Source organism: Hesperophylax consimilis, chromosome 8 (genome assembly GCF_061612785.1).
Source record: "Hesperophylax consimilis isolate HC1 chromosome 8, BYU_Hcon_1.0, whole genome shotgun sequence".
In the NCBI taxonomy this organism is placed as follows: Eukaryota; Metazoa; Arthropoda; class Insecta; order Trichoptera; family Limnephilidae; genus Hesperophylax; species Hesperophylax consimilis.
In genome coordinates this window covers 34,772,540-34,789,446 of record NC_142843.1, presented here as the reverse complement: position 1 = coordinate 34,789,446, position 16,907 = coordinate 34,772,540, and the positions used below count along the sequence as shown (strand labels likewise).

The 16,907-nt window shown below is 39.7% G+C and overlaps 1 protein-coding gene across 1 annotated transcript in view; it reads left to right on the top strand.

Annotated features, from left to right (window-relative positions):
- l(3)80Fj (lethal (3) 80Fj) overlaps positions 1-16,776 on the top strand; it is a 29,897-nt gene extending 13,121 nt beyond the window's left edge. Inside the window, exons 15-31 of the mRNA XM_089634156.1 lie at positions 424-650; positions 1,249-1,628; positions 6,886-7,028; positions 7,125-7,261; positions 7,907-8,111; positions 9,674-9,910; positions 10,271-10,465; positions 10,844-11,096; positions 11,255-11,491; positions 12,049-12,228; positions 12,473-12,762; positions 12,888-13,083; positions 13,169-14,739; positions 14,829-15,059; positions 15,143-15,802; positions 16,045-16,266; positions 16,353-16,776. Coding sequence (XP_089490282.1) covers positions 424-650; positions 1,249-1,628; positions 6,886-7,028; positions 7,125-7,261; positions 7,907-8,111; positions 9,674-9,910; positions 10,271-10,465; positions 10,844-11,096; positions 11,255-11,491; positions 12,049-12,228; positions 12,473-12,762; positions 12,888-13,083; positions 13,169-14,739; positions 14,829-15,059; positions 15,143-15,802; positions 16,045-16,266; positions 16,353-16,481 — 5,493 coding nt within the window. The 3' untranslated portion in view covers positions 16,482-16,776. The remainder of the gene's footprint in view (positions 1-423; positions 651-1,248; positions 1,629-6,885; positions 7,029-7,124; positions 7,262-7,906; positions 8,112-9,673; positions 9,911-10,270; positions 10,466-10,843; positions 11,097-11,254; positions 11,492-12,048; positions 12,229-12,472; positions 12,763-12,887; positions 13,084-13,168; positions 14,740-14,828; positions 15,060-15,142; positions 15,803-16,044; positions 16,267-16,352) is intronic.
- The last annotated feature ends 131 nt before the right edge of the window (positions 16,777-16,907 follow it).

The following is a 16,907-nucleotide window of genomic DNA, read 5'->3' as shown; positions in this document are numbered from 1 at the left end:
CATTGCGTCATTAGAAATGGCAATCGGTCTGTTAACAGAGGATTGTCAGATTGACCGCCCTCCTTTGCTCAGAATCAAGTAGGTTTGTCAAGTATTACAAAATAAATTGTTGGAAGCACTTGAGATTTGTACAAGGTTAACTCTGGTAACTCTATAGGGACTGAATAGCGCTTTTCCTTGAAATCAGTCCTGTCAGATCTCACAAGATATCCTCAGATTGTACTGTAGTCAACTCGGGGTAGCTGATATGTGAGATGGGCAGGTGTACGCACAAGATTGTTAAACATAGGTTGACTGGATTCAAACCTCCTCTTTCTACTTAAGAGGAATCATCCTCTTGCCTATCTCTCTGTAAAATTTCCCACACGTCGATGAATAATTCTTTCGTATAACTTCCATTAAATTGTTTGTTTTTATACCTAGCTGGAAGAGCGCCTCAGCTGCGTGGAGCGTCTGATCAAGTCGGCCAGTGCGGGAGACTCGGTGGCGCTGGGCTACCACGCCGCGGTATTGATGCGTGCGCTGCTGGCCGCGCTGCGCTCCCCGCTGGCTGCCCCGCGCGCCGCCCAACTCGTGTTGGGTCTGCGCCCCGCCTTCTGGCCCGATGATGTTCAGACCATGGGAGACCTCATCGCTCATGTTACTCTGAGGTAAGGAATACTATTGTTTACATTCTTAAGTCGTTCGTTGCCTGATGAACCAGTTTCCTTCACTCCTCATGGTCCTGTTTTGCATTGAGTTGATACGCTCTGCGTAATTTATTTCCGTATCAGGGAAATTTCATTTTGGGAGGCGGGTATAGGTACCGCCGCCCCGGGTACCATTAATTGGATAACCAACTGTCATAGGTCACCCCAAGCGGTTTGCTACCTTGTTGGTGACTTAGCAGGGGTGCCCGGGTTCATGGGGTAAGATTTGTCCAGGTCTTGGAGGAAGATGCATCTGGCAGGCTGGTTGAGGGATACCCTTTCACCTCTCCAGCCAGACTCGACCCATCATCTTGCACTTCAATGGGAGGGATGGATTCATACTTGGGTGTTGGTGTTTCACTCCGGGACACACTAACCCCCAGATTCCAACCCACCCCTCGTACCTTTTCCTTCCCTGAACCTCCTCTTCATTTCCTAAAAACACCCTCCATACAGCATCCATATGTCCTCCTGTGTGAAGCTAATGTTAAAAAGTTTCGTTTTGGATCCTTAATAATATTAATTTTAAATTGATTGAATTATTTTCTTCCCTTCTCAGGCTTTACAAGCCGCAGTGCGACCTGGACCCCTGCTGGGACGAGGAGAACCTCAAGGATGCGGCCGCCAGAACTGTGGAGCTCCTCCACTGGAGGACCTATTCCCGCAAGAAGTACCACGACTCCCAGAAGGACTCGGAAGAACTCTCCAGGAAACAGAGTCACACCCTCAGCGCCCCGGCCTTCTGTTACTGCTTCAATCTGATCCGCCTCAGCCTGACTTCCTCGTACGCCAGGAGCGATGAGAAGATGGTCACTGAGGGTCTGCAGATCATCTCCCACCAGGCGCAGATGAGAGACAGCGGGACCAGCAATAGTGATTTGAATAATCCGGGACTTCTTCCTATCCGCCAAATGTTCCAACTTCTTCTGGAAGTTATCAGTAAGTAAAATATGATTTAAGATTTTCACGGCCAAAAGTATTTTAGTTATTTGTTTTTGGGGTGTTATGCCGTGTTGCGCATAACACCCCAAAAACCAATAATACACCCCATAAACCCCAAATATATTTTATATTTATAAATAACACATCTGCCCTGATGATGGACACTGCAATGCTGACCGAAACGTTGGCTAAAGAAGGAGTTAGCGCAACACGGCATAACACCCCAAAAACAAGTAACAAAAATATCAGTAAGTACATCATTAAACATACTAATTTCGACTGTTGGTGCCTGGGTAAGTAAGTAATGTGTGAAATATTCCTGCGAAATGCGTAACATTCAAGTTCAATGAACTCTTAGGACAGGTTGTTTTGCAGAATTTGAACATTTCATCAAATTTCATCCTTGATTTTCAAATTCTGACATTATTTCAGTTCTGTGAAGCAACTGGTCCATAATGACATAATAATATAATTTTAAAATGACTTTCATAGAACTTGAAAATTAACTTTGAAATTTGATGAATTGTTAAATTTCTGTGAAACCAACCGTCCTAAATTTTCAAATTGGAACTACTTATGTCAGATAAGCTATAACGTGGGTACCAAAATTATTTCATGAATTTTTTTAGAAATATGTGTGTGTTTTGTTCAAATGCTTGACAGATGCTTAATAGAGAGACGAATTAATAGAGTACTGAGACAACACATGCGGTTTTACCGAACTATATCAAATGGACATACTTTAGCAGCCCGTCATACATATTCTTTGAATGGCCATCCTTTTCATAAATGGTACTACATTTTTTGTTCGATTAGTACAAATGTAACGTGTCTTGTATTTTTATAGTATTATTAGATAGATGTTGTAATTTTTTAGATGTGTAATTGATTGCCCTGATGATGGACTTTGTAAACAAAACTTTAAAACTCTGGCTAAAGATGTAGGTAGCGCAACACGGTATAATACCCCAAAATTGAATCATGATTCAGTGATGTTTTATTAATAATCTTGGAATGTCCATCATCAGGGCAGATGTGTAATTGATTGCCCTGATGATGGACTTTGTAACGCTGTCCAAAACTCTGGCTTAAGATGTAGGTAGCGCAACACGGTATAATACCCCAAAATTAAATCCTGATCCAGTGATGTTTTATTAATAATATTACAGTGTCCATCATCAGGGCAGATGTGTAATTGATTGCCCTGATGATGGACTTTGTAACACTGTCCAAAACTTTTGCTAAAGATGGAGGTAGCGCAACACGGTATAATACCCCAAAATTAAATCATGATTAAGTGATGTTCTATTAATAATATTACAGTGTCCATCATCAGGGCAGATGTGTAATCGATTGCCCTGATGATGCACATTGTAACGCTGTCCAAAACTCTGGCTAAATATGTAGGTAGCGCAACACGGTATAATACCCCAAAATTAAATCATGATTAAGTGATGTTTTATTAATAATATTACAGTGTCCATCATCAGGGCAGATGTGTAATTGATCTCCCTGATGATGGTCTTTGTAACGCTGTCCAAAACCCTGGCTAAATATGTAGGTAGCGCAACACGGTATAATACCCCAAAATTAAATCATGATTCAGTGATGTTTTATTAATAATATTACACTGTCCATCATCAGGGCAGATGTGTAATTGATCTCCCTGATGATGGTCTTTGTAACGCTGTCCAAAACCCTGGCTAAATATGTAGGTAGCGCAACACGGTATAATACCCCAAAATTAAATCATGATTAAGTGATGTTCTATTAATAGTATTACAGTGTGTAATCGATTGCCCTGATGATGGACATTGTAACGCTGTCCAAAACTCTGGCTAAATATGTAGGTAGCGCAATACGGTATAATACCCCAAAATTAAATCATGATTAAGTGATGTTCTATTAATAATATTACAGTGTCCATCATCAGGGCAGATGTGTAATCGATTGCCCTGATGATGGACATTGTAACACTGTCCAAAACTTTTGCTAAATATGTAGGTAGCGCAACACGGTATAATACCCCAAAATTAAATCATGATTAAGTGATGTTCTATTAATAGTATTACAGTGTGTAATCGATTGCCCTGATGATGGACATTGTAACGCTGTCCAAAACTCTGGCTAAATATGTAGGTAGCGCAATACGGTATAATACCCCAAAATTAAATCATGATTAAGTGATGTTCTATTAATAATATTACAGTGTCCATCATCAGGGCAGATGTGTAATCGATTGCCCTGATGATGGACATTGTAACACTGTCCAAAACTTTTGCTAAATATGTAGGTAGCGCAACACGGTATAATACCCCAAAATTAAATCATGATTAAGTGATGTTCTATTAATAGTATTACAGTGTGTAATCGATTGCCCTGATGATGGACATTGTAACGCTGTCCAAAACTCTGGCTAAATATGTAGGTAGCGCAACACGGTATAATACCCCAAAATTAAATCATGATTAAGTGATGTTCTATTAATAGTATTACAGTGTGTAATCGATTGCCCTGATGATGGACATTGTAACGCTGTCCAAAACTCTGGCTAAATATGTAGGTAGCGCAATACGGTATAATACCCCAAAATTAAATCATGATTAAGTGATGTTCTATTAATAATATTACAGTGTCCATCATCAGGGCAGATGTGTAATCGATTGCCCTGATGATGGACATTGTAACACTGTCCAAAACTTTTGCTAAATATGTAGGTAGCGCAACACGGTATAATACCCCAAAATTAAATCATGATTAAGTGATGTTCTATTAATAATATTACAGTGTCCATCATCAGGGCAGATGTGTAATTGATTGCCCTAATGATGGACATTGTAACGCTGTCCAAAACTCTGGCTAAATATGTAAGTAGCGCAATACGGTATAATACCCCAAAATTAAATCATGATTAAGTGATGTTTTATTAATAATATTACAGTGTCCATCATCAGGGCAGATGTGTAATTGATCTCCCTGATGATGGTCTTTGTAACGCTGTCCAAAACTCTGGCTAAATATGTAGGTAGCGCAACACGGTATAATACCCCAAAATTAAATCATGATTAAGTGATGTTCTATTAATAGTATTACAGTGTGTAATCGATTGCCCTGATGATGGACATTGTAACGCTGTCCAAAACTCTGGCTAAATATGTAGGTAGCGCAATACGGTATAATACCCCAAAATTAAATCATGATTAAGTGATGTTCTATTAATAATATTACAGTGTCCATCATCAGGGCAGATGTGTAATCGATTGCCCTGATGATGGACATTGTAACACTGTCCAAAACTTTTGCTAAATATGTAGGTAGCGCAACACGGTATAATACCCCAAAATTAAATCATGATTAAGTGATGTTCTATTAATAATATTACAGTGTCCATCATCAGGGCAGATGTGTAATTGATTGCCCTAATGATGGACATTGTAACGCTGTCCAAAACTCTGGCTAAATATGTAAGTAGCGCAATACGGTATAATACCCCAAAATTAAATCATGATTAAGTGATGTTCTATTAATAATATTACAGTGTCCATCATCAGGGCAGATGTGTAATCGATTGCCCTGATGATGGACATTGTAACACTGTCCAAAACTTTTGCTAAATATGTAGGTAGCGCAACACGGTATAATACCCCAAAATTAAATCATGATTAAGTGATGTTCTATTAATAATATTACAGTGTCCATCATCAGGGCAGATGTGTAATTGATTGCCCTAATGATGGACATTGTAACGCTGTCCAAAACTCTGGCTAAATATGTAAGTAGCGCAATACGGTATAATACCCCAAAATTAAATCATGATTAAGTGATGTTCTATTAATAATATTACAGTGTCCATCATCAGGGCAGATGTGTAATCGATTGCCCTGATGATGCACATTGTAACGCTGTCCAAAACTCTGGCTAAATATGTAAGTAGCGCAATACGGTATAATACCCCAAAATTAAATCATGATTAAGTGATGTTCTATTAATAATATTACAGTGTCCATCATCAGGGCAGATGTGTAATCGATTGCCCTGATGATGGACATTGTAACACTGTCCAAAACTTTTGCTAAATATGTAGGTAGCGCAACACGGTATAATACCCCAAAATTAAATCATGATTAAGTGATGTTCTATTAATAATGTAACGCTGTCCAAAACTCTGGCTAAATATGTAGGTAGCGCAATACGGTATAATACCCCAAAATTAAATCATGATTAAGTGATGTTCTATTAATAATATTACAGTGTCCATCATCAGGGCAGATGTGTAATCGATTGCCCTGATGATGGACATTGTAACACTGTCCAAAACTTTTGCTAAATATGTAGGTAGCGCAACACGGTATAATACCCCAAAATTAAATCATGATTAAGTGATGTTCTATTAATAATATTACAGTGTCCATCATCAGGGCAGATGTGTAATTGATTGCCCTAATGATGGACATTGTAACGCTGTCCAAAACTCTGGCTAAATATGTAAGTAGCGCAATACGGTATAATACCCCAAAATTAAATCATGATTAAGTGATGTTCTATTAATAATATTACAGTGTCCATCATCAGGGCAGATGTGTAATCGATTGCCCTGATGATGCACATTGTAACGCTGTCCAAAACTCTGGCTAAATATGTAAGTAGCGCAATACGGTATAATACCCCAAAATTAAATCATGATTAAGTGATGTTCTATTAATAATATTACAGTGTCCATCATCAGGGCAGATGTGTAATCGATTGCCCTGATGATGCACATTGTAACGCTGTCCAAAACTCTGGCTAAATATGTAAGTAGCGCAATACGGTATAATACCCCAAAATTAAATCATGATTAAGTGATGTTCTATTAATAATATTACAGTGTCCATCATCAGGGCAGATGTGTAATCGATTGCCCTGATGATGCACATTGTAACGCTGTCCAAAACTCTGGCTAAATATGTAAGTAGCGCAATACGGTATAATACCCCAAAATTAAATCATGATTAAGTGATGTTCTATTAATAATATTACAGTGTCCATCATCAGGGCAGATGTGTAATCGATTGCCCTGATGATGGACATTGTAACACTGTCCAAAACTTTTGCTAAATATGTAGGTAGCGCAACACGGTATAATACCCCAAAATTAAATCATGATTCAGTGATGTTTTATTAATAATATTACATTGTCCATCTTCAGGGCAGTTGTGTAATTGATTGACATGGGACATTGGTGATGTTTTATTAATAATATAACTTTTTGTAGGCAGGAACAAGGGGAAGATACAATTCCTCAGCGTGGCCACCCTGTTAGAGGTAGCAACAGCCGTATCGGGTGAGGAAGGTTGCGGTAGAGCCACGTCTTCCGAGATTGACTGTCTGCTGAGTGGCTTGCAGGACTCCTCAGAGGTGCGCTATTAACACTACCACAACTTCAATGATAATAAAGTAATTAGTGTCCTTTAAAAATTAAATATAATATCAATTTTTTTTGGTATATTTTAGGTGGTAAGGGAAGCCTCTCTTCGTGCCCTGACTTGCCTTGTCAACACTTTCCCGTCTCTGAAGGACGATATGCAACAAGCTCTCTTACTCACCAAGCGTCTGTGGATTGCCAAGTTTGATGTATCTGAAGAAAATCGGTGAGTGTTCTAACTATTATCAGATACTATTATTCATCAGATATCCAAAAACAGGTTAGAAATAAAAAAAATCTTCTTTTAAATTTTTTATTTTGGTACAATATCTTACATTTCTTAGTGCAATTTAGTAATGTTGGCCTCACTGGGTGGTTTACCCGTGCTGAGGTCGATTAGAGGCGATTAGAAACGATTATAGCTACATTCTAATGTTGGGGGTTCATAGAAATTCAAATGTAACATTGTCATCAAATAGCCAATGATTAGCTGACAAGCGTAACAACATGCATTTGTGCTTTTTTACTGATCGCGATTGTTTCAAAAGCTGAAACGAACCAATGAGGAATAAACTGAGGAAAATAATTTCCTTCGAAAGGGCCTGTGTCATATTTGAGGATGCTGTGTGGAGGGTCTTTTTTAGGAAAGGAAGCAGTGAACCAGGGTCTTGATGAGACCCATGTTGTAGTGAGGAAACACAGAGGCCTGCAAAAGTTTCCCGACTGTGCACCGGTGCCGAAAGGATCAATGACACTAGTTCCACGGAGCATCTTCCATTGAAAGAAGGACACAATGATAATGTTGCTTTTGAATTAGTGTGAAACACCGACCTTCCAAACACTTGCTTATTGTTTATTGTAATGATTGCAGTCGCCTAGCTGAACTCCTGTGGACCGGCAGTGGTCTGGAAGCCAGCGTGTTGCTGGTGGACAGCGTGACCGTGGATGTGACGCACCCCGTAGAGGCGGTACAGCGGGCCGCGGCCAACGCACTGGCTGCCCTGCTGGAGATGGACACCTCGCTGGTGTCCTCCACACTGGACACGCTGCTCATTGTGTACCAGGAGAAGTTGAATGTAAGTAACAAACAAACATTAAACCAACTTTATTTATCTAAACAAATATTCATTTAAATCGGTTGCTAATTTTTTTATTAAAATTTTATGAATGAATTAGTTAATCGATTCAGGGATGACGTTTAAGGCGATACACCACACCATGTAACATTTAGAATTCAGCCGCAAACAATAACACTCCTTATGTAGATAGCGATAAAGTTTAAATTCCTGCTTAACACCAGCCGCCTGTTTTAATTTATGGAAGAAAAAACATTGTCAAAAAGTGTGTTTTATTTAATTTTGCAAAGTTAACGCAAAAATATTTAAATGTTTTAGGATCATATTCTAAAGAACTTATTTTGCCATATTATACATTAAAACCATAACTGAAAAGGGGTGCGCAAGTAGGAGATTTTTAACTTTAAAGCAGTTTTATAAGTCTCATGTTTTATTTCTTTTCTGGGCTTATAAGAAGACTTGTCAAAGAATTGCTCGATTATTTCAAGTGCCTTGTTCACCGTGTTCTACTCTCAGTATTTGATAAAAGCATCTAAATTTGCAAACCAAAAACTTGTGATTTTGCAATATTTCATAGTGTATTTATTTCGCCTTAATATAGATTTTCATTGTACATAATATATTATGTACTATTTATAGAATGAATTATTGAAATCTTAATTGTAAATCACTTATCATATAATAAATCACACAATAAATCTTCAGCTATAAGTTATTAGTTATAATAATTATTAGTTTTGAAACCTTTTTGTTGCAACAAAGTTCACCTGATACATATACAATTTTTTTTTTTTTTTGTCGGGGAAACATACATGTAAAATAAATATTATTGTAATTTCTGAAACGTAGGCAGAATCACAAATTTTGATAGGATGCTTTAAGGGGACTTAAATTTTCCAAGTTCTTTGGTCAATATTGGTGATTATAACTTTCACTGAAATTTCAATAAATTCATATTTAATAAAAAATTTGTCTTAACACACTTTAGGCGGGTATCTTTTGCAACGGCGTATAGCTGGCGACGGGCTAAAATAAAGATCCCGAGCTAATTATTTTAATTTGTTTTAAATCGCTATACATATCTTCGAAAATAATGAATATATTTTAATAAAAATTTCTACATACTAACTCAGCATACCCAAGCTATAAAATGACTAACCAAAAAATTACTTATTTCGTTAATCTTCAAACGCATCGCAAGTGTCAGGTATTCAATAATAAAAGGTCCCTTTGTTGAAATACCGATGTACACGAAAGACTCGAATATAAATATAAAAAGAAGAATTGTGTTGCGATTTGATAATTATGTACATATAGTTGAGATCTTTAGAAAGAGATTGACATATAATATTCATACAAAAACATTGGATAATTTATTCTTTTCTGCCATTGAAATGAAGCCGGTGCAAAAGGTAAAAATACCCATCCCGTACATAAGCAACATTCAACCGAACGGTAGAAATACCTTTCCCGTCTGAAGTGTGTTAATTTGGTATTATTGTTTATTGGTAATTTCTTGGTCAGGTGAATTAATATATGGGTATCCTTTGTTTGTATTCCAGATGATCCCCCCGAAGCTGGACGAGTTTGGGCACGTAGTGGAGCAACCCATCGACGAGTGGGGAGGAAGGCGCGGCGTGGCGCTGGCACTAGTGGCTGTGGCACCGCACCTGGCTGGCAAGGACCACGTGGCGCGCCTTGTCAACTTCTTCGTGTCCAAAGGGCTCGGCGACCGTGCTGAAAATGTGCGCAACGAAATGGCCAACGCTGCCATGGCCGTGGTCGATCTGCATGGAAAGGTAAACAATTACATGCTTAAATAAATATATTGAATTGCGATTCAATGATAAAACCAATGACTAAATGATAAAACATTATCAAATTTCCCTCTGTTTTATTATCACATTTTTCATTATGCTGTTGATATTTGTTTCTAACAGCACAACTAATTTATGTAAAAAAAATGACAGTACCTGCATAATTAAGTTCTTACAAACTCTTTTGTTTTTGATGTTTCTCTCTGTTAGATGGTTTAAATAATAACCATGATTTAAAAAAAAAATTACTTTTTGTTTATTTTTTTACAAATGATCTCAATATGTACCTTATTTCCACTTAATCTTTTATTATATCGTTATTTAATATAATATTAACATCAGGCCACGGTGGGAGACCAACTGCCCGTGTTTGAAGACTTCCTGGACAAGGCCCCCAAGACCGGCAGCTTCGACGTGGTCCGCCAAGCTGTGGTCATCCTGGTGGGCTCCCTGGCACGCCACTTGTCCCCCGAGGACCCTCGCATCCTACCCATAACGCTGCGCCTGGTGGCAGCCCTGTCTACTCCTTCACAACCGGTTTGAAAACTTTTCTTAACATTAAACTTTGTATCGTTAAGTGTCAATATTGTACTGTTCAAAGATTTCCTGCTAAAAATGACCGAAAATCTTTTATAAACACCGAAAGTTAAGCATTATTATATAAACAATTCATTTTCAATATAGATACAGAATAGCTTGTTGTTGATTCTAGTAGATTAGTAGATATTTGGTGAATTATTTTCAAAGATTCTCTTGTTGGTAAAATGTATTCAGTGTGTTACTTGAAAGTGCAAATATTCGTAAAAATATTTTTTTGAGTAAGAGAAAAATAAACATTCATTTTAACCGAGTGATTTGATAACTCCATTGTTATAAACTAGCATTTTAATAAATATATTTATTTCTTATTTACAGGTCCAAGAAGCCGTCAGTAACTGTCTCCCGCACTTGATCACGTCTCCGGTGCTGCGTGAGGAGTCCACTGTCATAGTCAACAAGCTGATGCAGAAACTCCTGAAGGCTGAGAAGTATGGTGAGAGAAAGGGGGCTGCCTACGGGCTGGCCGGAGTGGTCAAGGGACTCGGTATCCTGGCGCTGAAGCAGCTGGACATCATGGCCAGGCTGACTGATGCTATTCAGGATAAGAAGAACTATAAGCATCGTGAAGGTAAGGCTAATTCTAAAACTGTGAATGAAATGTCAAATTTACCAGTTTTTGATTTTCTTCCTATTATTTTTCACCTGCAATATATATATAGTATCAGTCATATAAAATAAAAATGACAAAACAGAATCCACAGATTAACTTTTAATTATTGTATTTAGGAGCCCTGTTCGCATTCGAGATGCTCTGCACCAAACTTGGCCGCCTGTTTGAGCCTTACATCGTGCACGTGTTGCCGCACCTGCTGCTCTGCTTCGGGGACTCCTCGCAGTATGTGAGGACGGCCACCGACGACACAGCCAAGGTGGTTATGAGCAAACTCTCTGCGCACGGAGTCAAGCTGGTCCTGCCCTCTCTGCTGGCCGCGCTCGAAGATGACAGTTGGAGGACCAAGACAGGTAGAGCAATACAATCATCAATACATTTTTTCAACACAATAATTATTTTTTTTGATAAGAAATCATTTGGTATCCTGTGCTGTACTTTATGCTGTTATCTGAAAGTTGAAACAATTATATTTAAAGGTATGATTTGAGATTTTCACGGCCAAAAGTATTATAGTGATTTGTTTTTGGGGTAACACGATCTCTTTGATAAAGTTCACCAGGGTTGTCATTAAATTTTCGGCTAAGTCTCATGGTTCCGCAATGTGTCTTCCCAGATAGCCGAGCTTTGTTCCGATCAGAGCGGGACATTGGAACCATAGGTGAATTGGAGTCTCTTCACCCTCTTCACATTTCCTATCTATTGATGTTTTCCATATCCAACATCTGCACATGTCTCCCGAGGTGGCAGTGCCCCATTAGTGGTCCTAACAGTTTACTCAGTGAGGGCACTGTCCATATTGCGTAGTTGCGTATGGATACCATACGATTTTTGATTGAATAATCATAAGTTTCAAAGTAAAAAATGTTGCATCGCTAAAATTAATGACTTATAATTTTTGTCCCACCAGGCTCCATTGAATTACTTGGTGCGATGGCTTACTGCGCCCCCAAGCAACTGTCATCCTGCCTGCCCAGTATCGTACCCAAGCTGATCGAAGTCCTCAGTGATTCTCACGTCAGGGTGCAAGAAGCAGGAGCTGAAGCTCTCAAAGTCATTGGATCCGTCATTCGCAATCCTGAAATTCAAGGTACGTTCAGAATATTTACTTGTTTCAATATATGGAGATATTTCGTTGATTTACACCAATCAAAACATAGAATCTTGTCAATAATTTAACTTGTACATTTTTTTATGTAATTTACTGGTAGTCCAAAACATTCACATACACGGCTTTTTGTGTTTTGTGTCCCAAAATTCAAGTAATAATCATCTAATAATATGCATGTTTATATATTATGCATCATTCTAATGACTAACCCTTCATTTTCCAGCCATCGTACCCCCATTACTGGAAGCTTTACAGGATCCTTCCAACAAGACCTCGGCCTGCTTGCAGACGCTGCTTGACACTCAGTTTGTGCATTTCATCGATGCCCCGTCCCTCGCCTTGATCATGCCTGTTGTACAGAGAGCCTTCATGGACCGCTCCACCGAGACCAGGAAGATGGCCGCACAAATCATAGGAAATATGTATTCTCTGACCGACCAGAAGGATCTTATGCCTTACCTGCCTAATATCATTCCGGGATTGAAGTCGTCTTTGCTAGATCCTGTGCCAGAGGTTATTCTTATTTTCCGTTTGATAAATATTTGACATTTAATATTATTGAACGTGATAGTTTCTAGTTTTTCTTTCTAATCACTTATTAATTATTATGTATTAACAAGATTGTTGTATTCTCTTAGGTCCGAAGCGTTTCAGCCAGAGCACTCGGAGCAATGGTGCGAGGAATGGGAGAGGCCAGCTTCGAGGACTTGCTCCCGTGGCTCATGCAGACCCTCACCTCCGAGAGCAGCAGTGTGGATCGTTCCGGAGCTGCTCAAGGATTGTCAGAAGTCGTTGCTGGATTGGGAGTTGAAAAACTACATAAACTTATGCCAGGTATTTTCAGAAAATGATTGAGAAATTATTTTAAACAATTATTCAGGTCACTTGTATTAACTTTTATCTCTGTTTCTTTTTCCAGATATCATTGCAACATCGGAACGTACAGATATTGCACCCCATGTAAAGGATGGCTACATTATGATGTTCATCTACATGCCAGGAGCATTCACCACTGAGTTCACACCATACATTGGCCAGATCATCAACCCCATCCTTAAAGCTCTGGCTGATGAGAACGAGTATGTCAGAGATACCGCCCTCAAGGCTGGTCAGAGAATTGTCAACTTGTACGCAGATTCTGCTATTATGTTGCTCCTTCCAGAATTGGAGAAAGGTCTGTTTGATGACGATTGGCGTATTCGATACAGCTCTGTGCAGCTTCTTGGTGACTTGCTTTACCGCATTTCCGGAGTGTCTGGTAAAATGACTACCGAAACCGCTTCAGAGGATGATAACTTTGGTACAGAACAATCCCATTCAGCCATCATGGTGGCTCTCGGTCAAGAGAGGAGAAACCGAGTACTGGCAGGACTATACATGGGCCGTAGTGACGTGGCTCTGATGGTGCGCCAGGCAGCTCTTCACGTGTGGAAAGTGGTTGTCACAAATACCCCTCGTACTCTACGAGAAATTTTACCTACTCTCTTTGGTTTACTGCTGGGATGTCTGGCTTCAACTAGCTTTGATAAGAGGCAAGTGGCTGCAAGAACACTGGGTGATCTCGTGCGCAAATTGGGTGAGAGAGTTCTGCCTGAAATCATTCCTATTCTAGAAAGAGGTCTGCAATCTGACAGAGCTGACCAGCGACAAGGTGTGTGCATCGGGCTTAGTGAAATCATGGCCTCCACCTCCAAAGATATGGTTTTGACTTTCGTTAACAGTCTTGTTCCCACTGTACGTAAAGCTTTGTGCGACCCTCTGCCGGAAGTGCGTCAAGCAGCAGCTAAGACATTCGACAGTCTACACACAACTGTCGGAGTCAGGGCGCTCGATGATATTCTTCCTGCTATGTTGAATGGTCTGAATAATCCCGATCCAGCTGTCGCCGAAGCCACTCTTGATGGCCTGCGACAAGTCATGGCCATCAAGTCACGTGTTGTTCTACCCTATCTCGTGCCCCAACTTTCAGCTCCTCCAGTTAACACCAAAGCACTTTCGATTCTGGCCTCCGTGGCCGGTGAGTCGCTGACCAAGTATTTGCACAAGATCTTGCCAGCTTTGTTGAGTGCGCTTTGCAGTGCTCAGGGTACTCCCGGAGAAGCGCGGGAACTGGAGTATTGCAGGGGAGTTGTGTTGTCAGTAAATGATGAAGCAGGAGTGAGGGCCGTGATGGATGCTCTGCTAGAAGGGTCCCGCGCCCCTGGAGCTCCTCAGCGCCGCGCTGCTGCCACTCTCCTGGCCGCCTTCTGCTCCCATACCCGGGCAGACTACACCCACTACATCCCACAACTGCTGCGTGGACTCATCCACTTGTTTGGTGATGAAGACCAGGATGTTCTGCAAATGGCCTGGGAAGCTCTGCAAGCGGTCACCAAGAGTATGGATGCAGAGCAACAGATACAGCATGTGTCTGATATTAGACAGGCTGTTAGATACGCTGTCAGTGATCTCAAAGGAGTCGAACTATTGCCTGGATTCTGTCTACCCAAGGTATTACTAATTATAATATTGATTGAATTACATGCATTTTCATATCTATTCTTTAAAATTCAAAATATTCATGAGATTATTACTTGCAGGGTATCACTCCTATTCTACCGTTGTTCCGAGAGTCTATTTTGAATGGATTGCCTGAAGAAAAAGAGGCCGCAGCTTTGATGTTGGGAGAAGTTATTCGTTTAACATCTGCGCCTGCTTTACAACCGTCCGTAGTCCACATTACCGGTCCATTGATTCGAATTTTGGGAGACAGATTTAATGCAAGCGTGAAGGCTGCTGTTCTAGAAACACTTGCATTGCTTCTAGCAAAGGTAATTTTCTTTTCAAGATAAAATTTCTTGCAAATATCAAACACCTTTCTTTTCTGTACCTAATTTCCACTTAATGTTTGCAGGTTGGAGTAATGCTAAAACAATTCTTACCGCAACTCCAAACAACATTCTTGAAAGCCTTGAACGACCCTAATAGGCAAGTACGAATCAAGGCTGGGTATGCTTTGAGTCAGCTAGTAGTTATTCACACAAGAGCTGATCCACTGTTTGTGGAAATGCACAATGGAATCAAAAACTCGGAAGACATGGCTGTCAAGGAAACCATGTTGCAAGCCTTGAGGAGTATCATCGCTGGTGGAGGAGAAAAGATGTCAGAATCCTTGGCATTGAGCGTCCTGGTTACCTTAACATCAGCAGGACTGTTAGGACACTCTGAAGATCCTCCCCGAAGTGCTGTGGGAGGTTGCTTGGGAGCCCTCCTCCACTGCCTGCCAGAAGGCTCGAGGGATTCGGCTCTGGAACAACTTTTAGTAGACGACAATGCGGACTGGACTCTGAAACACGGGCGGTCGTGCGCCGTGTTCGTAGCACTCAAAGATCACCCGGAATCTATCTTCACAGACCTGTACCGAGACAAAGTATGCAAGACTCTTTTGAGTTACCTCACCAGTGACAAAGTACCTATCGCCTGCAATGGAATCAGAGGAATAGGTTACTTACTGAGGTATCTGCAAACCAACAAATTGCCAATTCCACCAGTTTTACTTACACCATTTGTCAGGGTAAGCAATAAATACTTATTTATTTGATTCAATCTTTATAGTTACTGCAAATCCATTTGTAAGTGTCAAATCCAATGTAAGGGGAGAGTCTTACAGTGATAAAAGTATTTAAATTCAATTCAATATATAACCTACATCAATTCTAGAACAATTTTTAAATTGAGAGAAAGCTCAGTTATGGGATGGAGTGTCTATTCAATTTGTTGTATTTATTTTATTTTCATTAACCTCTTTCTTCTTAGACAATGAACCACGCCAACAATGATGTAAAACAGTTATTGGCCCGAGTTTGCACAATGGTTGGAAGATGCGTGCCGCCCGAGAACATGGCCCCAGAATTACTCAAACTATTATTACCTACCCTAGTCAATGGTACAAAGGAAAAGAACGGATATGTTAAAGCTAATTCTGAAATCGCATTAATAACTGTTTTGAGACTACGAAACGGTGATGAAGTTAAAGAGGTAATTCTTATTTTATAACCTGATGTTATCTTAAATACTTGACCTATAAACAAAGCGAATCTAATTTAAAATCATTCCTTTTCCAGCGTTGTCTCCAGCTATTGGAAGTAGGTGCATGCGAATCGCTGAATGATGTGGTTAGTAAAGTGTTAAAGAAGGCCCTGAACCAACCTGAAGGCAAGGAAGAAGAGCTCGACTGTACGCTCATAACCTGATGGCGATCACACGGTTATATCGCATTTAGCTCCACCGCGGTGCCGGGCGCCTGTCGGTGGCTTTCCTTACGATTTTATACCTGGATGTCTATTACAGTATTGATTGTCATCGTCAACTATCATATTAACATTTTGTGTGTGCACTTAAATAATATGTGTCTATTTTTATCTAAATATCAATACTACTACAACAGCTCTTACTATCAACTCAAATATTATACTGACAATATCATCAAACTCACATCACGTAGTGTGCGTCGGATGAGAGGAAATAAATATTATTATTTCAATTAAATTTCGTTTTTCTTATGGTGTGAAAGAAATGGGAGGTTTTCGGGATTTTATACAGTCAAAGTCTGTGTAACATGTGAATGCATTAGGCAAGGTAGGCTGGAAACAAAAATAAATAAATAAAAATAAAAACAG